At 45.1% G+C, this 27,238-nt stretch overlaps 1 protein-coding gene across 1 annotated transcript in view; it reads right to left on the bottom strand.

Annotated features, from left to right (window-relative positions):
• SLC9A1 (solute carrier family 9 member A1) overlaps positions 1-27,238 on the bottom strand; it is a 71,256-nt gene that overhangs the window by 6,150 nt on the left and 37,868 nt on the right. Inside the window, exons 2-11 of the mRNA XM_082231555.1 lie at positions 19,374-19,834; positions 11,876-12,126; positions 9,359-9,576; positions 8,410-8,612; positions 8,062-8,151; positions 4,404-4,474; positions 3,494-3,667; positions 2,499-2,613; positions 780-881; positions 403-475 (exon numbers count right to left, since the gene is read on the bottom strand). Coding sequence (XP_082087681.1) covers positions 403-475; positions 780-881; positions 2,499-2,613; positions 3,494-3,667; positions 4,404-4,474; positions 8,062-8,151; positions 8,410-8,612; positions 9,359-9,576; positions 11,876-12,126; positions 19,374-19,834 — 1,758 coding nt within the window. The remainder of the gene's footprint in view (positions 1-402; positions 476-779; positions 882-2,498; positions 2,614-3,493; positions 3,668-4,403; positions 4,475-8,061; positions 8,152-8,409; positions 8,613-9,358; positions 9,577-11,875; positions 12,127-19,373; positions 19,835-27,238) is intronic.

Genomic DNA, 27,238 nt, shown 5'->3' with positions numbered 1-27,238 from the left:
TGTCAGACTCCAACTTCCACCAGCCTAAGCCAGCATGGCCAATGGTCTGGGATAATGGAAGGTGTACTCTGACAACCTGTGAAGTTCCACAGGTTCTCCAACCCTGCATTAAACACACACACACCAGAGTTCCTTTGGTGCCTCCTGCAGATGGTTGCACCATAAGAACAGTCATACTGGATCAGGCCACACACCCATCTAGTCCAGCATCTTGTTCTCACCGTGTGCTATGGGCAGCCTGCAAGCAGGGCCATTAAAGCGAAACTTGTGGGGCATGAGGTTAGTGGGGTAACTAAACGCTAACACAGCAGCAGTGCCTTGAAACTTCCTTCCCAAATGGTCCACCATGCCCCGGTTGCAGATTTCTAATTTCTAGACGTTGCCACAGCCTCCTCCCCTCACCTGAGCCAATGCGCGCCCTTGACATGGTGGGCGAATCGATTTTGTGTGTCGGCACCGTCAGGTAGTTGTTTATCTGGAATCAGAAACACAGCAGCCGTTAATTAAAGGGCTCTTCACCTCGGAGACTCCCCTCTTATCTTCCTCTCTTCGAGATGAACTTAAGAAGAACCGGCTGGATCAGACCAGTGGCCCATCTAGTCCAGCATTCTGTTCTCACAGTGGCCAAACAGATGCCCCTGGGAAACCCTTGAGAACAGGATTCTCCCCCTCCTTTGGTTGCCAGCAACTGGTATTTGGAAGCCACTGAAGAGAAACTCGCACTTTGAACCTCCACCCCAAACTCTCCACCATTACAGCCTTCCTTCCATCCATGGTACCTTCTGTTCCAGCTGCCGAGCCTTCTGTCTCCTCAGCAACATCTGGTTCCAGGCTTCTTCATAAGGGTCGGCCACCAAGGTGTGTCGATTATATGACCGCAACTAGAACAGAACTCAAAAGAGGTTACATATACACACAGAGAGAGAGCCCCCACCCCACCCTCCCGGCTGCCATTTGTGTGAAGACAGTGTGGTTTCTGCGGCAGATGTGTGGGGTGGGAAATACAACTAGTATCTGTAAAACGACAACAGTGATTCAAGCAGAGGCTATCGACTTTAACCAGAGGTGCCCAAATTCCAGCAAGTTTTGAGCTAAGCCACTCTTCCTCTGGGATTATGAGAAACGAACTCTTTGACCATGACTTGCTCAGTAAAAAATGTGTCTGTCTCCCAACCGATTGCAATGGAAAACCCAGCTAGATTTCTGTTGCTGTAACATTAGTGTTTTCCATCCAAACCGTATAAAATCTGCAGATATTCAGCCAACAAGCCTGAAGAATTTCAGGCAGGGGGTCAGACAAAAGGGTCCCAGAGTTATAGGCAACTGGGAAAAAGTGGACAAACATAATAACTTAATGATTATATTAACTAAAGAGAGTTTCCCCACTGTGCCAGTTTCACAGCTTTCTCTCTTCCCCCAATTTGTGACTTTTTCGCAAACTGTAGATAGAGCTCTAGCCCATCTCTTCAATGCAAGACAATGACACCAACGCAAAGCAACTAAAATCGAATAAAATGGCTGAACAAATTTTTGTTTTGCTTTCATTCATTCAAATTACTGATTGTTTTTACTATACAGAGAAAATAATCTTTTGTTTAGCCATTGTTGCTAACGCATAGGGGTTCACCAACTTTGATTTTGACAATTCCCCACTGTTTGAATCACTATTGTTTTGTTTGAATAGGATAATCCCCTAGGTTTCAGATGTCGATGATCTGGGATCCTCTTTGCCCACAAAATCTGGGGGTGCTGTCATCTCACTTGCAAGAGTGAACATTTATCTTCTCTTGCAGCCCCAACATGCTGAAGGCTTTGCAATGCCCCTCTTAGCAGACAGGTGGCAGCAGCTGTTCCTTCAGACTTCCCCCTTTCTCAAATGCCCATCATAAGGTTGGGCATAGGTGTGCACAGGAAGATGCAACAGGTGTGTCCCCAAAGAGGCCCCTCCTCACTGCTCATTTCTGCTAGGCCCCTGAAGCTGCACAGATCAGGAGCCCCACATGGCACCTGTTTCTGCTGTGCAAGCCTTACCGCTCCCCCCAGTCGAGTGTATTATTGCTCCAGGCACACATGCTCATCTGCCTGATGACTACAGGTTCCATCCTCAGCTTGCAGTCCCATCACTGCCCATCTTTTAGCAGACTGATCAATTTGCTGCCCCTTCCTTTGGGCCAGACAAAGGCCTTTCTACCCTCAAAGCAATGTTCATTTATTGCCTGAGGCCTTGTTTATTACGTCAAATTGTTGAACCAAGCTGCAGATTTATCACATTCATCAATGTACCTGGCCAAGTAACAAAGCAATTATTTGTTTGCTTCGTCAGTTTGCTTGGGTTGCCAGCTGGCTGTAAATGCAGGTCCGGCCTGTATATATTCTTGATGGACTGCGAGAATCGGAGGGATGGTGAGTGGGGGCCCCTGGAAGAAGGTGCCCTGGAAATAGCTCTGACCTACCACAGTTTTCCAGACCAAAGATGCTAACGGGGTCCTCTTTCTTACCCTCTGTCTGGTCTTTTGCAAGTTGGTGCGCAAGATCTTTCGGATTTCCTCCTCTTTGTCCTTCGACAGAGCTGGCAGGATGCGTTCCACAGGCAAAGTTTTCGGATTGATATTTCTGAAAGATTAAGAGAAGGTTAAAAAGCTTCAAAGGTTTGACCTACTAGAGAAAATCAAAATGCTCGATTACTAATTGCATTTATTCATCACTATGAAGCAGGCATCCCCAACCTGCATCCCCTCCAGATATTTTGGCCTGCAACTCCCATGATCCCTGGCTAACAGGACCAGTGGTCAGGGATGATGGGAATTGTAGTCCTGGACTACATCTGGAGGGACAAAGGATGGGGGTGCCTGCTATAAAGCTTATAAAATTAGAGCACATGCTTTGCATGCAGGGGGTCCATGCAGAAGATAGGACTGGGAGAGAACCCTGCCTGAAACCCTGAAGAGCCGCTGCCAGTCAGTGTAGACAATATTGAGCAGGATGAACCAATGGTCTGACTCAGTATAAGGCAGCTTCCTATGAGAAGGTGGGGAAAGTTTTGTTGTGCAAGCAGAAATCCCTATGCTAACAGAATGAGTGCATAGGCCAGTAATACCAGTTTTTTTTACAGCGGTTTCTTTTAAAGAATTATAACAAAGTAGTACAGTACCTCGGAAGTTGAACGCCTTGCGAGTTTAATGTTTTGGCTTAAACAAAAGTGAGTGTTCCCGTTTGCAAACATTCTTTGGAACCCGAACATCCGATGCAGCTTCCGTGGCTTCCGATTGGCTGCAGGAGCTTCCTGCAGCCAATCAGAAGCCTCACCTTGGTTTTCGAACATTTGGGTTGTCGAACAGACTTCCGGAACAGATTCCATTTGACTTCCGAGGTACGACTGTATATGTTAAGTGGTTTGAACACTCAAAGCACTGTGTTTCCTCCAATCAGAGTAGGCCTTTCCCCCTTTAATGAATAAAACAGCCCCACCTCCCTTGCTCCCCATGATACTTACTGCATGGAGACAGTGGATACGGCAGAGGGGATCTTGCCCATTCCTCCGCTCTCCACCAGCTCAATGGCTTGCTTCATCTCCATCTTGTGATAGAAGGCAATCAGCTGGGGCTCCTTCGACCTCTCCCCAGCAATTAAGCACTTCTTCACGTATTTCTTGTTGAAGCGATTCAGCCTTTGCAAGGGGGTGAGAAAGACAACAACAATGTAAAGCTACAATAAGCATCGCCCACCCTGATGATTTTGGACAGCAGCTCCTATCATTTCCTAGCAACTGGCCATGTTGATTGGGGGCAATGGGTGTTCGAGTCAAACAACATGGGGTGTGTGGTGTGGCGGCACAGGTTAGCCAGCCTGGGGTTTAGTTCATAAAAATTAGCACCAAGTGGAGGAGACTCTTGAGAGTCCCATGGACTACAGGAAGATCAAAACTCTCCATTCTTAAGGAAATCAGCCCTGAGTGCTCACTGGAAGGACAGATCCTGAAGCTGAGGCTCCAATACTTTGGCCACCTCATGAGAAGAGAAGACTCCCTGGAAAAGACTCTGATGCTGGGAAAGATGGAGGGCACAATGAGAAGGGGACGACAGAGGATGAGATGGTTGGACAGTGTTCTCAAAGCTACCAGCATCAGTTTGACCAAACTGCGGGAGGCAGTGGAAGACAGAAGTGCCTGGCGTGCTCTGGTCCATGGGGTCACAAAGAGTCAGACACGACCAATCGACTAAACAACAACAACAACAACCTGCCCAGAGTCCTTGAGAATAACCCTCTCCCCCCCCCCCCCATGTTAATGAGGCATCTTAGAAAAGAATTCCCAAACGTGATTATTACAAAAATCCAGTTACAATAGTAGACAATAATAATTGTAAGCAACTTATTACTTTCTCCCCTGGCTCAGTAGCACTTACTTGTCCTTCCAGTGGTGATGGCCATAGTGGCCACAAATGTCCTCAATCCCCGTCAAAAGATGATCCAAGAACTATTTGAAGGAGAGAGGAAAACAAAAAGTATGGATTTTGCCTCATCTACAGGGCATACCTGATCTCTGCAACAGACGCACAACCTGGTGATGAAGTGATCTCTCCTTGCCAACCCCCCTCCACACTCCATCCCTTTCATCTGCAGTATTTTGCACCTAGGACAAATGTGGTTGTGGTGACAGCACACACAGAGCTCAGGCACCTCATGGGTATTGTTTTAGCATGACACGGGCAGCGATGAGGGATGTAGCTCATTCAACGTTTTGGAGGAGAGGATATCATGGTCTGCTCTCACCCCGTTCCAGTGCAGCTCTAGCATACGATTTCTCTTTCACCGGCTGGTGAAGTTAAACAAACACTGGAAAGATGTATCTGCTTCCTTTCCTGTGCTGCAGCACACATTTAACTAGTTAAAAAGATGGGGTGGATGCGAACTTCCCATCTGTATAATAAAGGCCGGATATTGCACTAGAACTATTGAAAAGGTAATTGCAGCAAGGCTAAAATACAGCTTACTGACTGTGCAGGAATGTTCTTTGGCAACTGAACTGGTGTGTGTGTGTGTGTGTGTGTGTGTGTGTGAGAGAGAGAGAGAGAGAGAGAGAGAGAGAGAGAGAGAGAGAGAGAACCAATGCTACACAGCATGCCATTAGAGCAGGCGTAGGCAAACTCGGCCCTCCAGATGTTTTGGGACTACAACTCCCATCATCCCTGGGCCTGTCAGCTAGGGATAATGGCAGTTGTAGTCCCAAAACACCTGGAGGGCTAAGTTTGCCTATGCCTGCATTAGAGTATCATCCCTCAGCCTTTTCAGGCTGGGACTCATTAATCCCAACCTAAAACAAATCAAAACTAGGTTCCATATTTAACATACAGTGGTACCTCGGGTTAAGTACTTAATTCGTTCCAGAGGTCCGTTCTTAACCTGAAAATGTTCTTAACCTGAAGCACCACTTTAGCTAATGGGGCCTCCTGCTGCTGCTGCGCCGCCAGAGCACGATTTCTGTTCTCATCCTGAAGCAAAGTTCTTAACCTGAGGTACTATTTCTGGGTTAGTGGAGTCTGTAACCTGAAGCGTATGTAACCCGAGGTACATATTCCTCTCTTTCTTCTCTTGGGGCGTTTCTAGTATTTACGCTTCGGACACACTGGTTTAACTGTTGGCCCTTCCCCCAAAGGATCTGGGGGTTGTATTTATTTATTTCATATTGTTTCATAAAATGTATGTGCTGCTTGATTGGAAACTGCTTTGAGCTTCTTTAATTTTTTTACCAAGAGTACAAAACAATAACGCTGTCAGTGAAAACAGTTAAAAACAACAATTTATAGAATTAACAAAAGAAAACCAGCAATAAACTAAAACACATTAAAGCAGACATTGACATTCCACGTATCTGAGTAGACTCGTCTAAACAAAAATGCTCTTAGCAGGGTCCAAAAAGAAAACAGCGAAGGTGCTTGCCTGATGTCAATAGGGGTTATATGTGCAGGGTGGTAGTTAGAGGCCTGTCAAAATTCTTGAATGCAAATTACAGTTAGAGTTTCCAGAATTAAGGGTGTGGGAGAGAAGGGAGCTATGACTGTAAACATAATAAAGATCTAGTATTTTAAAAATTGTTATGCAGACATAGTCTCACCCCGCCAACCCGCCGCCACCACATTCCTTTTCTACAACTTTTTTTAAAAGCTACTAGTGTGGAAAAGTGACAGTTTATCTGCAAAAGCCCTCCCACTTTCTGTTGGTATATCTAACGGGTTTTGAGTATGACAACTTTATCAGATGGGCTGATCCTACCATTAGACAGAGTGAGGCAGTCTCATTGGGAAGCTGATTTTCAAAGGGCAGCAAAGGTTTGTTATTATTATTGCACTTTTGCTACCAGGGAGAGGAGAGGTGCTTGTTGGATTTTCGGATAATGGCAGATGAAGTTGATGGACTATATGGAATTAGTGGAAATGACTGGCAAGATCCGAGACCAAGGAGAAGAGTCGGGGGAAGAAGACTGGAAAAAGTTTAAAGACTATTTATAGAAATATTGTAAAATTAATGAATGTTAGAAGAATGTTGGAATGAAGTTATATGGCTTTAGTAGAAATGTTATAAGGAATTAAGTATAAATAGATTAATAGAAAATTAAAGGAAAAAAATAAGGCAAGAATGTGTTAAGATAATTATAGGATAGAAAACAGAGGAAGATGGAAAGGAATTGCTGAAGCAATTAATAGAAGTGGAATACAAAAAGGGAGGTGTGAGGAGGTCGATGGAAATAAGCGAAGGAAAGATAAGATATTGAAAATGTTTGAGGTGTTTTTAAATTGTTTTTGTTTGTTTTTGTTTTGTTTTATATGTAGTGTTTTTGTATTGTATTTGTATTGTTCTTTTTTCTTTTTTGTTTGTTTGTAGTGTTGTGTTGAAATTGTTTGAAAAGTAATAAATATCATTTTTTTAAAAAAAATAAAAAAATAAAAAAGAGATGCTTGTTGGATTTTCATATTCAGGTGCTGAATATCTTGACAGGCCTTGGGGCTTGGCGTGGGGCACCAGTTGCTGTTTCACCTCAGGTAGCAAAAAATCTGGCCCTGAATTACTATTTCATAACTCTGGTACATATGTGGAGATCCTTTTCCCTGGAGTCAAAGGAACTTATTATTCCAGAAACAAGAGGCAATCCATCTTTAACAAGCAACTGCCATATTCAAAACCCACCAGGCACAACTAGACCAATGGAATGCTTTTGCAAGTAAACTATAGCTTTTCCTCGAGATCTTGCCAATCTTGCTCTTTTGGGGTGTGAGTGGTTTAGAATTGGTACTGCCACCTTTCCCCCCTGCCACTGGTGAGATCCATCTTAGGTGTGACCCACGTGGTTCTGACCCACTAGCGGGAAATAACTGAATTTGAGGACACGGGTTACATGCAGTGCCTTGATCAGCTGCTAGGTGGCACCAGCAAGCTATACCAACCAGTGCTTTGTTGAATTAAGCTATGGGAAATCTTTGAGACAAGGAATACTGGATGATTTTAGGTGACATATTTCAGCTTCCAATAAATCTTTTTGTGTGTGTGTTTTTAAGTTACATGTTATTTTGTACTTTGTAAAGTGTAACTTGGAACCCGATATGAACTAGAAGAGTAGTAAGTATGGCTAGACAATCAGCCTATTACCGATTCGTGTTATTTCATCCCACTTTTTGCAAACAAACACAAAAAACCCACACATACCATCACATTTAAATTGTATACATTTTGTACACATTCCTCCTCTAAAATAAGCATTGGGGGGGTTCCTTTCCTCCCATAAAATATGCTTTTTGTGTGTGTTAACAGCATGACAAAATGTAGAGAAGCGTATAATGTGGTTGATAGCTCTGTTCCGAATTCCATGTCAAAGTCTGTGACAGGTGAATTAGGCCAGTTTGCTTTTCAATGCAAACTCTAGTATTAAGGCAGCTCAACAGAGGTTCTTCCTCTCTCTCTCTCTCTCTCTCTCTCTCTCTCTCTCTCACACACACACACACACACACACAGAGAGAGAGAGAGAGAGAGAGAGAGATCACGAAGCACAAAGTAAAACAGAACTATTACCTGAGTGTGAATTTCCTCATTGATGGACCTCTTAGTCTCTTGCTTTTTTTTCACAGCCAAGAGATCTACCAAAGGGCGGATGGTCATTCCCTGTGGAGACATAAGCCTGGTTGAATTCAGCATGCCTTAAATACGGACTCTAGACTGTGTTTGGTTGGATTAATTTAGCCTTTACTCCCCTTTACTCCCCATACCCCACTAGTTCCCGCCCCCTTTATTGGGGGGTATTAAAAAGGGTATCACTCTCCTTAAGTACAGTCTAGTCTACCACCTCCTTTTGTTGCATGACCTCATTGCTGCCATGATGCCCCCCAGGCCTGGGAAACTGAGGGGCTTCTGCAGGCCTACCTGCACGAACACTGTGAAGAAGATGACCGTAATGATGGCGGTGAGGAACATGTCTCTCATTGGGAAGTGATCGTATTTGAGGAGGTAACCCAAGGAGAAGGCAATGGCACCTCGTAGGCCACCGTAGGCAATGATGAACTGATCCTTTGGAGTCAACTTCACAATGCGGAATTTGTTAATGAACCATGTCAGCCCCAGGACACCTGAGGAAATGATAAAAAGGAATGGCAACAGTTAAGTGAAAACTAAAGTACAGGGTCCGTATATTGTCACCACAGATGGGAAGGCAAAGAATTCTGCCACGTAGCTAAAAATTATGTCAAATTTGTATAATTTGGGTGGTATTTGACACTAGTCCTACGCGGTGCACGCTACAAAATTTGAATGAGGAAGTCACCAAACACACAGAGATGTGGCTCCAAGGAGGTTTGAAACGCAGTCTTTAAAAGCAGAAAGAAAGAGAGAGGCTCAGCCAATACATCTGGACATCACTATGAACCACGTTTTCTGTGATGTCTTCTGAACCTTGCAAACCGTTGTTAATCTTAACTATGGTTTTCTTGAAACAAGCCAACTTCAAAAAAGCACAAGTTCAGGGTTCAAGTGCTAATGCTAAGCTGCAGCCGACTGAAATCAAAAGGTGGAGAATGTGAGGATTTGGGGAAGATTAGGCTCGTTCCCATCTTGATAAATGATGGTTTCTCATGATGTCCAAAATGCAGCCATAATGTGCAGACGTGGAATACATGAAGCTCTCGACACAAGAAAAGCATTCAGATGCCTTGGGCTTGTTTGGGGGGGATCCTTTTCCTGTGAAGCCTGCTGCTCTGGCCCTTTTCAGGCCTTACACACCTGAGATTTGAGGCCTGCCTTTGGCAGAACAAGCTGTGGGCAGAGGCCACGCCCACATCTCCCACCACTCTTGCAACTTTTCCTCCCACAGCCTCACCTAAAACCCTAGCGATCAAGCAGAAAAGCAGGGTGCAGATGACGAAGGTCCAGTTCCAGTGATGCTTCCCGGCCACAGTGGACACACCGAGGAAAATGAAGATGAGGGTTTCGCTGACGCTGCTCCACATCTTCAGGAAGTACTTGATGGTGGTGTGGGACTTATGGGAGATGTTGGCTTCCACGTAAGGGCGCATAACCACTCCGGCAGCAATGAGCCTGCAAGGGAGCAAGAAGTATGCTATGGAAAGCCACAGAGCAGGCAGGATTCGTTCATTTCTTCTCAAGAATCAGGGGTGCCTTGTTGCCTTTGCAGACTCTATACAGTCCACAACAGCCAATTTCGACTGGGCCTAAGAGATTAAGGAATGGGCCAAAACTCTGCAGTAGACCACATGTTTTGTCTGCACGGAAGTCCCAGATTCCATCTGTGACATACCCAGTTAAAAAGCTTAGGGGCAGGAGAGACCTTTACATAAGTGTCAGAAAAGACACTTGGGGGGGCTAGATCCCAGCGTAAAGCTTATAGTGGAAGGAGTGCATCTCAGTGGGTACAGCATCTGCTTTGCATGCAAAGGTTCAATCCCTGGCATCTCCCATTTGAAAACCTTGAAAGCTGCTGCCAGTCAGTGTGAGCTGAGTGGAGCAACAGTCAGACTTCATTCCCTGCCCAAAGAAACAGGAATGTCTGTGGACAGGCTCATGCACACCAATACATCACTTGGGCTCCAGTGGCATTTCAAGCAGCATCACGCCAGTTGTAAAAAGTTATGGCTTCCCCCAAAGAATGAAGGGAAGTGTACCGTATTTTTTGCTCTATAACACTCACTTTTTCCCACCTAAAAAGTAAGAGGAAATGTGTGTGCGTCTTATGGAGCAAATGCAGGCTGCGCAGCTATCCCAGAAGCCAGAACAGCAAGAGGGATTGCTGCTTTCACTGCGCAGCAATCCCTCTTGCTGAATTCTGAGATTCAGAATATTTTTTTTCTTGTTTTCCTCCTCCAAAAACTAGGTGCATCTTGTGGTCTGGTGCGTCTTATAGAGCGAAAAATGTGGTAGTTTGTTATAAGGGTGTTAAGAGGGAGGGCCGAAGGTTGAAGAAGGCTGCAGTAAAGCAACAGGGCCATGTATTCAAGTCTTGACAGCTGAAAATGGGGGTTGGGGGGCCCTAACTACCTCTGCAGTGCTCCCATGGCCTTCTGCCCAGATTGGATTCACATAATCACAGAGTTGGAAGAGACACTACTCCAACTTCAGACATGAAGGAATCTTTTGCCCAACATGGGGCTCGAACCCACAATCCTGAAATTAAGAGCCTCGTGCTCTACCAACTGAGCTATCTCTATTGCTTCTCCTTTGCCTGCTGGTTTCAAACTATGCAAGTGGGGGCCACTGTTCCTTTTCTGGCTGATGAAATCCAGCCCGACGATGACTCACTTGTTGAGCTTGGTGGGGAGCTGTTGCTATGTCAGCCTCTAAGAAAACAGGGTTACAAAACAGGAAGAGACCATGTATATTGCTGGACCAATTGGGAGAGCTTTCATACAGTGCAGGCTTCATACATGGAGACAATGCCTTTGTAGAAAAAGACTTGTACACTGGTGCGTGTGCGTGTGGGCGCATGCAAAAGGGAGATCAGGTGGAGAGCTGGGTAATTTGAAGCAGACCTGCAAGGGTTTCTCACCCCCAACAATAAAACAATAGCAAGTAAACTTGCACCAAGTTGAATAAAATATGGGGCCCCCACCCACTGCTGAAATGTTGCCAGGAGAACTTGTACACTGGGGGGCTCACTGGGGCATAATGGTAGGCCCAGCCTGAACACTTCCCCCTCCTATCCCCACCCAGATGCCAACAGGGGGGGGGCTTGTGGGGCACTGGGTCCAGGACAAGGGTGCTGGAGGGGAGGGGAAGAGGGAGGGTGCCCTGGGAGAGATGAAAGATTGGGCAGCTTATCTGTGCTCTCACACAGCAGAAAAGGAGGCTGGGGTGGCTCAGCATGGTCCATTTGGGGAGGCCCAAAGAGGTCTAGGCCCCTTAGAGCTGGCGCCTATGGTTGCAGGTCTTTGTCCAGCTCTGCTAACGAACTTGAGAATTTTATTTTAAAATTCCTGATTCACAATGACTTATATGTAGGTCTTCACATACAGATGCATGCTATCCTAGTGGCTGCATTCACATGTAACATTTAGCACAAGGTTTGTTTTTGAGCTAGCGGCTGCTGTTTCGTTCTGGGTTTTACAACTTGGTTGAATTTTGGTTTCTGCCCACCACATCGTTATTATGCACCAAAGGCCTGCATATAAGGATTGTATAGATTGTTAGCCTGAAATTAACAAACACAATCAGGTTAGGTCACAAGGGATACACCCCTTTTGAAAGTCCTGAGCCTCCACACACCAAAGGTTCCAGGTTCAAACCCAACCACTCCCACCCCAAAGTCTGCCTCCATCTAAGGCCGCTTCCTACATTCCAACTCAAATGTGGCATCCAAGTCCCCACCCACCGCCATACTTACGCCATGATGCCCGAGAGATGGAACAGTTCTGCGGACAGGTACGCCATGTAGCTGTAAAGAAAGACGAAGAGGGGCTCGATGACACGGATATGGGAAGTGAAGCGGGAGGTGAAGGCTCCGATGATGCCATAGACAACCCCGACAAAGACGCCTCCCAGAGACACCACAAAGAAGCTGAGGAAACCCAGGATGATATTGGTAAAGGTGACTTTGTCGAACGTAGCAAACTCTTCAAAAAGGTGGTAGAGAACCTGGAACGACAAAAGTGGGAGGGAGGGAGGGATCAGCAATGTAAGCTCACGGGAGCACTGATCAGAGGTTGGCCACGGGTGTGCCAACATGAGAGAGACGAGAAATTAGTATCCCACAAGGCAAGTGGGGAGGTTTCGAGAAATGGATCAAAAGGGAGCATTAAAAATAGACAAGAGCTCATCCTGCTGGATACAAACCTCGTTCCTAATTGCTGCCTTAAGAGTTATCAAGGCTAATGCAGACAACTAAGCAGCCCTCCTCTAGTTGGAAAAGAGCTGCCATTTTGCTCTGCTTTCACCAGTGAGTTGGTTAATATGCAGTTAGTAGGAATCTGTGTTCCTTTCTCTCTCTCTGACCTCTATACCAGGAATGGGGAACCTTTGGCTCCCCAGATGATGAAGAATTCCCACAGGACCCAGCAAACACACTCAACAGCCAGGTGTAATGAGAGTTATGAGATGAGAACATCTGGAGGGCCACAAATTCCTCACCAATGCCCTACACCTTCAGTGTCACCCCTAGGGATTTTTAAAACAATTTTTTGCATGCAATGAGCCTGGTTTCCTAAACCATTGTTCAGGAACTAAGTGATGAATATTGGGCTCCCATGTCTCCCATGTGTTGGTTTCAGGGCTCTGATCCTTATCCTTTGTTATGTCCGTTTACTATTCAGGATCTTCAGCTAGACTCAGATCATGGGTAAACTGACATTAAACCACAGTTCCTTGTTTCAGATTTGACAGGGAACTGTGGCTTAATGAGAATAGGATTCGAGTGTCAAAACCAGTCTGCAACAGAAATTGAAAAGATGGGAAATGTGCAGGTTCGTTCTTGGCTTAATGACCAACCCTTTGAAGGGAATGATGATACTTAATTTCTAAGAGGGGCTGTTTTGACTTGTAAATGATTCATTAAAAAAAATATTTCTTTCTAACTTAAGAGTCAGCAATAGCAATAATACTGATGGATGCTAATGAAAACAGTAAATATATCTAAACACATACTAGTCTGCGCCAGTCTAGTGTTCTCTCTCTAAAAACAATTGGCCAGGAGTAAAAGTGCTATCCTAACTTTTTGACATTTTAATTTTTAGATCCTGTTTCAATATTTAGCTATTTATTCCTTGCTGAAGCACATTCAGTACAGTCTCCATTGTCAAATGCTTTTTCGAAGTGGGAAGTGAAATCCAAAGCCTGGTCCATCAGTGTCAAAATACCAAAACTCCACTGTACAGTTTTCTTGGAATTTCAACCTTGACCAGCACAGAGCCTTTTTCAAAGACTGCCTATTAACTCTGTCCTTCTTCAGCCTCCCTTACTGTTACAGAGCTCTAGAAGAGTTACAAAAGACCATCATTAGAAAAACACCACCACTTTGTTGAGACGTCTAAGATGAGCATGAGCTACAACATAGGTCTAAAAGACCTCATTCGCACATTGTGGCAAACTATAAACCATGGTTTACTGTGTACAAGCAAACTGCTCCCATCTTGTTCCCCTCCATTCCCCCCAACATACATTAGGAGGAAACTAAACCATGAGTCCTACTTTAGCATTACATCTGAACCAGGGGCCATGGTTCGATTTGTTCCCCAAAAGACACAATCTGTAGACAATCTTTGTTTTTGGCTCACTGATCAGGGGTTGTTGAGAGCAAAACAATCCAGGTTCCCTGGCTTGGATGCAAGGTAAAGCTAGGAACTGTGGTTTGTTTCTCCCCAGTGTCAGCAGGGAGGAACAAAAAATCCAAGTTCATTGAGTTCACAATAGTAAACACACAGTAAACTATGGTTTACTGTGATGTACGGATTGGCTTGTGTAAAACGGATGGGTTATCTGTGGCACTTCAGAAATTTGTGGACTGCAACCCCCAGCATCCCTAACCACTGGCCATGGCAGCTGGGGCTGATGGGAGTTGGAGTCAGTCCTACATCTGGAAGGCCGCAGGTTCCACATTCCTGCTGTATAAACTTGGCTAAAACTCTCTTGCTGCTTTAACGTTGCTCCTCTTGCTCTCCATTTCCATTACATATGGTGTTTTTAATAGCTTCTCCCTTCCCAAGATTCTACTGCTTATTCAGGGATGGCATTTTTTTTAAAAAAAAACAAAAACAGTCTGGAGGGGAGACTTATTAGAGCCAATTTATAGATTTAGCTCCCCTGGGCAAATGAGCTTTGCCCTACCAGGATGGAAGGGAAAATCCCACCCTTCTTAGGTCAGATTCAGAACCAAGTTCACCAGTGAACTCAACCAAAGGTGAGGGGGTGGAGGGGCGTGTGGGTCCCCAGAGAGCAAGTGCCAGTCAATATATAAGGCAGCTTCCTATGTTCCTAGGGGAAGCAAAGAAAAAGGGCAAGGCCTCGTAGCATGGCACTCCCTGCCTTGGCCCATTAAGGCAATGGCCCAAAGGTCGCTCAGCGTCCAATGTCTTGGAGAGATCTCTCCGGTTTGGAACATTGCATCCTCTTTCTCGCCATGCCCTGTGTTCTGGGAAGGCATGTGCAAAGGGGAAAACAAGATCACAAACTCTAGTGTTACAGACAATGGAGAAATAAACCTTCCTCTATCCATTTTCTCCATGCCATGCACAAATGCATGAACTTCTATTATTTCACTTCTTACTTGCCTTTTTTCCAAACTAAAAAGTCCCAAACACTGCAACCTTTCCCATTTAACATTTCGGCTGCCCTTTCCTGAACCTTTCCCAACTATATGACATCCTTTTTTTAAGGTGAGATGACCAGAACGGTGAACCGTATCCCATGAAGTGAGGCATTCAAAGTGCTGGTGTTGACCTTTAAAGCCCTTAGGATCGGGATTCCTGAAGGACCATCTGTCTCTATGGGTAGCAAGACCTTCAGCAGAGAACCATCTTAGGGATGCCTCACCCAAGGCGAGAGGCTACCAGGGCAGCACTCCAGAGAAAGGACACAGCTCACATGCACAAGGTTGGCTCTGTTTGCAAACCACAGTCTGTCAGCATTCAGTCTGCCTCAGGCCAAGTGAGGATTCAATGATCTAAGCCTTATGAATTATACTGTGTGTACTACTAGTAGCAAAAAATTAAAAACCCCAGAGGACAATAATAGTGAACAGGACTGAGAACACTGCAAGCGGAGATCTGTTTACACTACTGGGCATATATTGACATCAGGCAGGCAGGCGCCTTCACTATACCCTTTTTGGCGCCGGCTAAAACATTTTTGTTTAGGCAAGCCTGTACAGAGATGTAGAATGCTGGCGTGTGTTTTAAACTGGGTTTTTAGCTTATTGTTGATGCTAATTATTTTTTGAAAGCTTTGGAAAAGTTGCTTTTAACTTTTTTTTAAAAAAAACCTGATAATCTTATGATTTGATTCTTTTCAGGGTGGCTTTGATTTAAATCAAATCGATTTAAATCAAGATTTAAATCACTAGTCAGAAAGACTCATTCTTGCTGGAATAATCTTAATATTTACAACCAGATGACAGTTTCATTTTTGGAATAATAATTTTTCAGAGTAGTTTTTACAGTTATATCAAAAAATACTGATTTGGTTATACTATTAGAAATACAAAGACAGGTAATTATGAAATTATTGTTTAGATTTGGACAACTTTTCTGCTGTACTTTATTGGAAGGAGAAAAATAATCATTTCCTTAATAACAATTTAAACAATTTATTTAACTAAAACAATAACATTACAGCATATGTATCCATGTTTGTTAACTGATGTGGTTAAACGATTTAAAAAAAACACACACATGAAAAACTTAAAACAAATCCTTATTTCCTTATAGCCTTTGGACTATAATGTAACTTAAATAGAAAACTTTTTAGAAATATTTTTCCTCCAAAAGCATTTTATTTTAAAAATCTAATTTAATTTTTTTAAAAAATCTGATTTAAATAAAATAATCTGATTTTAAAAATAATAATCCATTTTTTAAAATAAAAAATTCATTGATTTTTATCCACCCTGATTCTTTTTGCAAACTGTTTTGAGGTTTAATTGCTATCAAGTGGTCCATGAATCTTGTGAAACAGATAAATATATTAAGTAGCAGGGAACACATGAGAAATGAAGCAGTAGGATTGAACCCTCCTATTCCCTTTGGTGCAATGAGAGCAGCCACTTGAACATTAGCCCCACCCTAGAATTGATTTGAGGTTGAATTTGGATTGAGTGTTTCTGGTTTGCATGCGTGTGATGTGCACAGCCTTAGAAACTAACAAATTACATTTTCCATTTAGAGATCTCAGAACTCTGTTGCTTCTTAGAATTCCTGAGCAACACCAGGTACTTTCTGCTAGTCTACGATATATTTTGGAAAGTGGTTTGTCTGATCACTGTTCACCTCTAAAGCAATGCTATTTTTCTAGGAAAAAGAGGTCCCGGAGCTCACCGTGAACTTCTCCCTTGTTCTCTTAGAATGGCAATGGTGCCCCACCTGAGTTGAGCTCCGGCTGGGAAAAAAAAAGCCCTGCTCTTAAGATATCATATCCAAACTTTTCATGACAGTTCTAGAGATCAAGGAGGCCGTTTTGAATCAAGATGGTGAGCTGAACAAAACTGCACTGGTTTTAATCACTGATTTAAAAACTGTACCAATTTTCTGATTTCTTTGAATTCCTATGCAAAGCTTGGTACGAGACTGTGAGTTACAGTACGCCTAAGCACTGCACATTCAACTTGATTTATAACAATGCATAGCAACACACGACTTTCCTGCCTCCACAGTCCCACTGGTCTCTACTAAATAAGCACAGGGGGTGAGGGGGGGAGCTGGCAGAAACGCCTTCCTCTCGGGCAAGGAGGACTCTGTGTCCCACCCATTAGGAAGGGGAGTAGAAGCACCCCCTGGGTAGCTTCGCAGCATTTTGGAACTGGAAACTCTGCTGCCAAAACAGAACAGCCACAGGTTCAAACTGTCAAAGGGCAAAGGAGTTCACTAGCTGCAATAAATCACAACCACGCCAGAGAAACCCCTTCTGGAAAAGGCAAGGAGCACCACCCTCTTGAGTCACTACGATGTAACAGTACACATCCTGGGCAGCAGAGGCCTCAACGTAAATGAGTCACCCATCCATGCCCTTTTGCCACATTGGTAGTCATAAATAAGCTTTCCAACGCCCTCCTTCCCTCTGCCTTTTCAAGTGCTTTCTGATGGGTGAGGTGAAAATCCTCATCTGCCTCAGCAACGGAAGGCATGGCAAGGCGATGCCCATTGACAATTTAAGCACGCACAAATCCCACCAGGTGTGCGTGCCTGAATGTTTGTAGCTGGAGAGAGACAAATAGACTTCAGTCCCAGCTTGGCTCTCCTCTGTCCCTGCCAGATCACACGTTTGGCAGGCGATAAGGCGAGATGTGGGGAGATGCATGTCCCCCAAAGGCTCTCCCCCACCCCCGCAAAGAGCAGGGAGCATCAAATGTGCCACAGGAACCTAGGACATTGCCTTACAGCAAGTCAGACCATTGGGCCTTCAAGCTTAGTAACATCTACACTGACTGGCAATGGCACCCAAGGGCTTCAGCCAGAGAGCCTCTTCTGCTCTACCTGGAGATGCCAGGGATTGAGCCTGGGAACTTTTGCATGCAAGATAACTGCCCTAGCACTGGAACACAGGCAGCTGCCTTATACAGAGCCAGACTGTTGCTCCAGCTAGTTTATTAATGCCTACACTGACTGGCAAGAGAGCCAGTGTGGTGTGGTGGTTAAGAGCGGTAGTCTCGTAATCTGGGGAACCGGGTTCGCGTCTCTGCTCCTCCACATGCAGCTGCTGGGTGACCTTGGGCCAGTCACACTTCCTTGAAGTCTCTCAGCCCCACTCACCTCACAGAGTGTTGGTTGTGGGGGAGGAAGGGAAAGGAGAATGTTAGCCGCTTTGAGACTCCTTCGGGTAGTGATAAAGCAGGATATCAAATCCAAACTCTTCTTCTTCTTCTGGCAGCAGCTCTCCAAGGTTTCAGAGTTTGGGGGGGGGGGAATCTTGCCTGGAGAATCTAGGGATTGAACCTGGGACCTTCTGCCTGCAAGGCCAATGCTCCCTACTGAGCTACAGCCCTTCCCCTTCTCTACAGGCAGAAGGGTATCGATATCTTGCAACCAGACCAACACAAGAGCTACAGCAAAGGCAGAACTGCTTCTTCATTCTCAGCCATTTGCTGACAGCAATTCCTCACCGGCAAAGTGGAAATCATGCCCTGGCTGATCATCCAGTTTACATCCAGGTCACTCTTAAGAGACTTTGCCTTACAGTATACGGCAGAGGTAGAGCCCAGGGGTCGGAGGTAGCCCTCCAAGCCACACTATCTGGCCCTCAGGACTGTCCCCCATGCTACAACCCCTCCCCAGATACCCCGCTTCTCCAGACCAAGCCCCTCACCACCCCTGCTTTGCAAACAAAAGTGATTTTCAGCAAACTAGACCATGCGCTTCCTCTGATAATGCCTTTCACTTGCTTGGATGGAGAACAGAGAAGGATTGGTAGGTGTGTGTAAAAACCAACCTAATATTCAAAGATAGCATGTACATTTGTTGCTCCAACTACATCACACCCTTCCTGCAAAATTCCATGGCATATACATGATCAGTTTTGGAGACAAAGGCGGACTGTGTACCTTGACCAACATACCAAGGGTGGTATGCAAAGTACTCGTTCCTTTTGCACAGAAGTACCGTATTTTTTGCTCTATAAGACTCACTTTTTCCCTCCTAAAAAGTAAGGGGAAATGTGTGCGTGTCTTATGGAGCGAATGCAGGCTGTGCAGCTATCCCAGAAGCCAGAACAGCAAGAGGGATTGCTGCTTTCACCTCTTGCTATTCTGGCTTCTGAGATTCAGAATATTTTTTTTCTTGTTTTCCTCCTCCCAAAACTGGGTGCGTCTTGTGGTCTGGTGCGTCTTATAGAGCGAAAAATACGGTATTTATGCTTGTGCAATGGAATATCCTACACACACATCCCCAAATCTGTTCCGGAGGGTTGGGAGAACCCCTAGAACTGATTTAGGGGGTGCACAAGGGGAGAAAAGAAGGGAAAGTTCCACTGCAGAAGTCCTTGAGCCGATGGAACAAGTCATGTAGTACTACTCTGGATACAACCCTACATTCCCATTCTTGTGCCAACCCGTTTGTGTGGCGCTTGACGGATAGTGTCCTAGGGATCAGATCTGCTTCCTATCCTTCCACCTTAAACAGAGCCCCAAATCCAAAACCTGAGGCAGCTGGCACATGTTCCAACTTACGGTCCATTTCACTTACCACAGTGACTGCATCATTCAACAAAGACTCGCCGAACACCAAAATGTGCAGCAGCTCGTTGATGTGGATCTCCTCAAACACAGCCAGCACGGCAACAGGGTCCACTGCCGAGATGATGCTGCCAAAAAGCAGGCAGGCCAGGAGTTCGGTGTCCTGCAAACCGGTGCCGTTGATCTGGCACACGGCGTATATCAGCGAGCCCACAAAGAAGGCGTTCCACAACGTCCCCAGCACGGCGAAGATCAAGATCGTGCCCAGGTTCTCTGTGAACTGGCGCAAGGGGAGGAAGTAGCCGGCATCCAAGATGATGGGCGGGAGCAGGAAGAGGAAAAAGACGTCCGACTCTAGGATTGGAGGGGTCTCTCCCACAGCTTTGATGAGTCCCCCGACCAGCAGTCCTACAACAATCAGTAAGCAGCTCTCTGGAACTATACTGGAAATGGTTGGAATCACGTGGAACCCTGGAAGGGGAGAGAGAAACAAGACGGTAAAGGCCAGTTCCTCTTCAGCTGCATTGTGTTGCCCCCCAGAACTTCTTCCACCCACACAAAAAGCCTTTGTCCATCTGGTGCCCTCTCTATAATTTGGACTACGACTCCCTTCAGCCACAACGAGTACAGCCGTCCTGATGGGAGTTGTAGCCCAAAACACTTGGAGGGCATCAGGTTGGCAAAGGCCGAACGAAGAGAATGGCACAGAGTCGTGGGAGGGCAGAAGGACCCCAACTGAAAGACAAAATTTCAAGTAAACCTGAATTTGCTGTGGGAGAAGTTGAATTCTATTACCCATATACAGTATATTACACAAACAGGATATATTTGCATAAATCCTTCTTTCAGCCTTAGGCTGTAATGCTATATGTGCCCAGGAGTAAGCCGCATTAAAATGAGTGGGAATTACTACTGAGTAGACAGGTATAGGATTTCACTGCGGGAATAAATTAATATGTAATTTCTTTCTCTCTCTCTCTCTCTCTCTCTCTCTCTCTCTCTCACACACACACACACACACACACACACACACACACTTCTTTCACATATATCAGCTTCCCAGAGTCCAAAAACCAAGACAGGAGTTTATTTGAGCAAAAGAGTCACTTAACTCAGTCACAGAATGATCCCCTGCCCTTTAATGCTAACGCTCCATGCCACAATTAATTTGCTGGCCTTTATTTTAGCATTTCAGTTGAGTTTTTAGCTGTTTCTTTTAACTGTGGTGTTGTTTTAATCATTCTATATTGTAACAATGCTGTGCAACCCATTTTTATGTTTTGTAAACTTAAATTTAGCACACTTAAAAATAATTACAATACAGACATCAAATTGAAACATTAATATTCATGTATTTATTTCCTCACAGACAGATAGGAACCAATCAGGTGAGCACCGGATAACATACAGTGCAATAAAACACTGGAAAACATACACAGCATCTCTTCAAGTAATTAAGTTATACAACAAGTGTTGTAAACAAAATCTGTCCTTTTTCCCTTATGGGGTATCCAAGAGCCTGTATAGAGTCCTTACATGGGTTCCCTATTGGTAGGAGAAAATAACAGAAGCCAACCAGAGAATATTGAGAAGCAAAGCAGCTAGTAAGCCTGATCTTTATTAAAGCTGTTGCAACAGGGTGCTCCCCTTACACGCAGGAGGATGGAAGAGGACCCAGAACAAAGGTGTGCCTGCCATTTTAAATTCCCTGCCCTGGAGCTCAAGACCACCCCTCCATACATCATACATACATCACAGAAGGGGTGTAACCCAAGACCACCCCCCACAAACATCATACCTACATCACAGAAGAGGTGGTCTACAACAGAAATTTGAATGTTGTTTTTCCTGTCTGTCAGGTTATCTTATAATGCCTTATTTGATTGCCTTTCCTGGTAGTCTGGCCATTCCTTTGAAATGGTGATTTCCCAATTCCTGAGACAATGGGAAGGTTCCCTCACCCCCTCCCTCCTTGCAGAGAAAACATTTGGTCAGTTTGGGAGTCAAAATGGTTTCAGGACGGTCTTCCTGTGCTGCTCCAGACATGTGGTCCACATATCTATGTAGGTGCTTGGTTGGTACATTTATTAACATTATATATATATACACATACCTGTATTTTTTAATTACACAAGCAACACTGTATTCTGTACCTTGACAGCAACCGGCTATAAAACCTAGTGCTCTCCAAAAGCCTGAGCAAAGAGGTATGTCTTTAATCAGTGCTTAAAACCAGTAATGGTGGTGCTCAATGCACCTTAAAGCAGAAATAATGACTAACTGCCACTATGGAGAGGGCCCTATCCTGCACCAGTACCCCATCTACTATTGCCTCCACTGGAGAAGGGGCAAAAGCAAGAATGAAATGCCTTGAATCCTGAACAGGAAGTGCTCCGCGCTGCAACGATATGTTGCAAATCACCATTATAGATAGAGACTTTCAAATCGTGCTGCCTTCCTCCCAGAGCTGTTATGGGTTTTGTTAATTCCTCTAAATGCAGCCCTGCTGTTTAGGGGTGGGGGGTGGGAAGACAACTGGTAAGCACGGCGTGTTCTGTCCTCCGACTCCCTGGCAAAGGGACCTACAGTATTTTCATGAGAGGCAGCCATTCTTGATCAACACCTCTGTTGCTTTGTTCTTCCATGCTGAATTGCTGGGCAAGTCCAACCATCTGGCTCAGGGCGCAACCTGTTGAGCTGTAAAATGCATCCCTCTGACACTAGGGGTTATGAGCATGCAAGAGGGTATAACAGAGACCAACCTGAGATACTCCGTGCCTTCATTCAAATACGCCCCCCACGAGCATAAAGGGCCAACAGCAGGTTTGTGGCCTGGAGGCATGAGATTTGTGCACAGGGAAGAGGGAAGGAGTAAAGTTCCTGTTCCGGAGGTGAGGACTCTGAATCTGAACGGCATGCAGGGGGAGCCCCAAAAGTGCTGCAACCCAATGAACCTGTGAGGCCAGTCGCTTTCACCCCCACCCCCAGTCTGAAGATGTGGCACCGCCATCCTCCTAACTCCACTGTAGAAGATCCTGGAAGCCCTAAGCCTCCCCAGGCTCCATTGCAGAAGATCGTGAGAGAAGGCGGGGCCTCTTTAAGTAGAGGAGCATCCTGCAGCAAAGATGCTGGTAACTATTAGGCTACATCTGGTGTTGCTGCTATAAAAGGGTTCAGTTTGAGAAACTTCAGAGCTTTGTATTCCCCAAAGCACAGGCTTGGAACCAGTCTGTGCCCTGCCTGGGCCACCTTGCCTTGCATCCAGCCTGAACCTGGTCGAGCCTTGGAGCACTGCAAAGCAGGACAGCAGAACTGGTACTTGTTGGGGGGCGCTGTGGCCCTGGATTTCCTGCATTAAGCAGAGCGTTGATCTGGATCAGGAGTGGGGAACCTATGGCCCTCAAGATGCTGCGGAACTCCAACTCCCATCAGGCCAAGCAAGCATGCTCAATGGCCAAGAAGGATGGGAGATGTAGTATAGCCACATCTGGAGGGCCAAAAGTTCCCCATTCCTGGTCTACATAGCCTCCAAAGTCCTTCCAACTCTGCGATTATCTGAGTTTGCTCTTTAGCTGTCTGGCTTTAGCACTTAAGATAATGCAGACATGTTGGCACCGAGAACAAAGACCCATCCTCTCCATTCCACTATCTGCCTTTCTTTTTAAATGAAAGTTGGGCTGATAGGGGATAGGTATTGTGTGAAGCGCTGCCTTAAGACCTGGGGGTGGATGATTTGTGGGGTGGACATTATCCTCCTCTTCAGGCTCCATATTGAATTTCTGGGGTGTGGGTGTGGAATTCCATTCACTCATGTATCACTAGAAAACCCAGAATGCAGATTGCTTGATTGGCATAACTTAAAACAGCTTCCAGAATTTGGATTGTCTGGGTGCGGAACTGCAATTGTTTTTAGCAAGGGAGTACAGCTTGCTGAGCCCAGCTGGTGAAAGGCACTCCTTTTGCACACTGCAGAGAAACACCAGGCAGCCTTCCTGGAATGGCAAGTGCCTAGCCCCAGCTCAGAACACACTGCTCAGAACCAACAGCTCTGCACCTGGCTCCTTCGTGATCACACCCTGGTTTCCCCCTCACACCACCCCTGTCTCATATGCAACAGACCAGAATTTAGGAGTCATCCAAGGACAGAACGATGAGTCAGCAGTTTGCCGCCAGTGCCAGATGAAAAATGCACCAAGGGTGGCATGAAGAGAGAATGGACCACAAAAATTTGGACACCAACGCCAGTATTTCCCTTTTCCTCTCCTCGGCGCACGAAGTAAAGAGGCTTTCATGGTGCTGCCTGCAGAGTATCAGTTAAAATCCACAAACCGAATGCCAAGCAGACACCGTGCCCCCTGGTGCTGCCTGGCATTCAAGCCAGTCTGAAGGCAGGCATCATTAGTGATGGCAGAGACAACAAAGCTGTACAGAGATTTTTGATGGCTGCTCTGTTCTAAAGCATAGGTATCCCTCTAGATACCATTATCCCCTAGCTCCCATCAGCCCTCCCTTTTAGAAAGCAGCCTGTTTAATGGTGTGCATACAAACATTGGAGGGATGTGTGTGCAAATCTTTAGATAAAATAATTTTTTTAAAAAAATCACCTATCACTAGTAAAATGTTAGTGTTGAATGAGAGATTTCTAAAATAGAGAAGCAAAACCGAATAGCATCTCTCAGATTTGCGCTACTGAGTTTATTTGAAGAGCCAGATAAAGACCTGAAGAACTGAGAATTGATCTCCCGTCTTCTCAAACTACGACTGGGAAATCTTGGAAGGACTTCAAATTCTTGCATCTTGATTATTGGTACTAGTGGGTTTGGAGAGTACGGTACCTCTATTTGAGAAGCTTATGTACAAGATGATCAGGAGGTCAAAGAAAATGCAAACTATTTGTTGGGCTTAGGTACTCATTTATTGAATTCACTTGGTTACAGGATCAATAATAGAACTATCCCAACCCAATATAAGTCAGGTTGGTTATTTTAGATATAAGTTGCTCTCTCTTAAGTGTTCAGCAGGGTACCTCTTGCTTGCCTCTTTAGATTTTGCAATCTCTAATAACGGACTTTCTAGCTTTCCTTGGTGGGTTTTCTCATCGTAATGATATGTAAATACATGTTTTGGATACGTTTTGTGTTTTATGGCTCTCTGCAGCAGGTGGGACATATGGGGGAATGACTACTTGGGAGTTATGACTGTGGCAATGTAGTTTGTGTTGCTGAGCATATGAAAACTCAATAAATATTATAATTTTTAAAACCCACAAGCAAAAAGTTAAGTACTGAGACTCCAAGATAGTAATAACTAGGTAAGTCTCTGCCCCAGCCCAGCCCTTTCCTCTGTTCCACCCCTGTCCAAAGTATTAATGCTTTGACCACAATGCCCATTAGCTTTCTCTGTCCTTGCCGAATTAATCCAACAAAGCCAAATTAAAGTTGGAAACCAATATCCATTGAACTCGTCGCCCACCTGCAGACTCGTGAGCTGCTCGAGTCACTGAAGGCTGCAGCAAAGTCACTCCCCCAACCCCCCACTTTACAAAAACAGCAGAGTTAAGTACAAATTAAAGACTCAAATCTAGAAATTATAACTGTCTCTCACTTTGTCCCCCTTGGCTGTCAGGATTCCATTAGGATGGAGCACTCCTAAGTTAATGAGAATGAAGGATTCAGAATCTTTTTGCAATACTCTAAAAATAACACCCACACTGAGTGTGCTTTCATTAAATCTTTGATCTTGGTTGAAATTCAGAACACCCAGTCACTCTGCACCTCCCATCTCTTTTTTTAACTAAAGAGCCTGGGGTTTTTTTGTTTTTGGTTCTAGCAGATTGCTGCTGTGAGTGTTCCCGAACAATACAAAAGCCAGATACCGACGAGACAGAAGAACAGTAGAAGCTCGCAAGCTGGGCACTTGGGCTACAAGACATGTGACTAAAACCAAGCATGTTAAATCTGTCACGCGCTTGGTCGCCTGCGGAGAGCAGAAATCAACCCCAGGTGAGCAGGCAGGAAAATTATCCCAGTCTTAAACAGAAATCAAGACACGTAACTAGAATCAAGCACATGAATTGCTGGTCGCCTGCAGAGAGCAAAAATCAACTCCAGGTGAGCAAGCAGGAAAGTTATTCCAATCTAAGAAACAAAGCAACGAACTCCACGCCCTCCCTCCTGAATTGCTATGACAAAAGGCGTAAATCTTTTGGCATTGCCATTTCAGCAGTGGTGGTAGAGGAGCAAATGGAAAATCCTTCCCAGGAGTATCTTGCTCCCAGACCAATCCAAGAAGAGAGCTGGTAAGAATCAAAGGAGGAGTGAGAACTTGAAGTTGGGGCACAGGGCAGGTTCAAAATGTGAACCCTTGCTTGAGAAGCAACTGCAAGCTCCATAGAATGCCCCTGTCAAAATGTGGCTGTTCAAAAGTTCCTTCCAGCATTTAGTATTATAATAATGAGTTCCTGGTGCTGTCAGGGGACTTTATTTGCATCTCTTCCCCAACTGGGAAAACAGAGATTAAATACTAAAGCCAGCACTCCCCAGGACACCTTCACGTCATTTGCTCATCTCTGTAACCAAGGAAACCCTCTCCTACAGGCTGAATCTCCCGTGATCTTCCAAAACTTTCGCTTAGTGCTGCACACTGGCTAAGGAGGTGGTAACACCAAGTATCTTCCAGATGTATCAGAGAGGGTCTCATCCAGCTGAAAACACCCTTCTTTGTTTCCTGGGCAACGCGTGACATCTTAGCTCCAAAAAGGCACCCAGAGGACAGAAAAATCTCTTCTACCTCCAAATCCAAAATAGCTTAGGCCATGGGTAGGCAAACTAAGGCCCAGGGGCCGGATCCGGCCCAATCGCCTTCTAAATCCGGCTTGCGGGTGGTCGGGGAATCAGTGTTTTTACATGAGTAGAATGTGTGCTTTTATTTAAAATGCATCTCTGGGTTATTTGTGGGGCATAGGAATTCGTTCATTTTTTTTCTTCCAAAATATAGTATAGCTCCCCACAAGGTCTGAGGGACAGTGGATCGGCCCTCTGTTGAAAAAGTTTGCTAACCTCTGGCTTACGCCAACCTTCCCTAACCTGATTACCCCCCCCTTCAGATGTTGTTGGGACTACATATCCCATCGTCTATATCCAACCACGGGCCATGCTGGCTAGGGCTGATGGGAACTGTAGTCTAAGAACCCTCAAGGTCTCATTGCTCTGCAGCAGCTCCATAAACCACCTCTGGAACTGATATTGGGAATCTATAAGGTTGTTAACAGAGATTAAAAACAGGACTACCGGATATGAGCAACACACCTGTAACATTCCTCTACTTACAAGTGTGGGGAACCTTTTTCACCCTTTTTCATTCCCTTCTGGGCAACTTTCCAAGCTGCCTATGGTGGGTGGGGCCAGAAGCAAAAACGGACAGAGAACTGAGCGTAATTCTTTACCTTTGTAAAGGCCAGTTACCGAGCACTGGCTAGTTTCTGCACACACTCACACTCCCCCCTTCCTGTGCTTGGAGTTCAAGAACACCTTCAGAGATGAAGCCGGGTCAGTGCGAGATGTGGGCCAGGCAGAGAGGCCCTAAGGGCCACACTGAGCCCCAAGACAAAGGCTGCTCACCTCTACCCTACTGTATAAGGAACGGCTACAAAAACAGTAATAATAATAATAATAATAATAATAATAATAATAATAATAATAATTTATTTATACCCTGCCCATCTGGCTGAGTTTCCCCAGCCACGGTGGGCGGCTTCCAACCGAATATTAAAAACAATACAGTGTCAAACATTAAAAACTTCCCTAAACAGGGCCGCCTTCTGTTGTCTTTTAAAAGTAAAATAGTTGTTTATTGCCTTGACATCTGCTGGGAGGG

This window comes from Podarcis vaucheri (assembly GCF_965113315.1).
Source record: "Podarcis vaucheri genome assembly, chromosome: 7".
NCBI lineage: Eukaryota > Metazoa > Chordata > Lepidosauria > Squamata > Lacertidae > Podarcis > Podarcis vaucheri.
The sequence above is the reverse complement of the archived record's forward strand: the minus strand, read 5'-3'. Positions and strand labels throughout refer to the sequence as shown.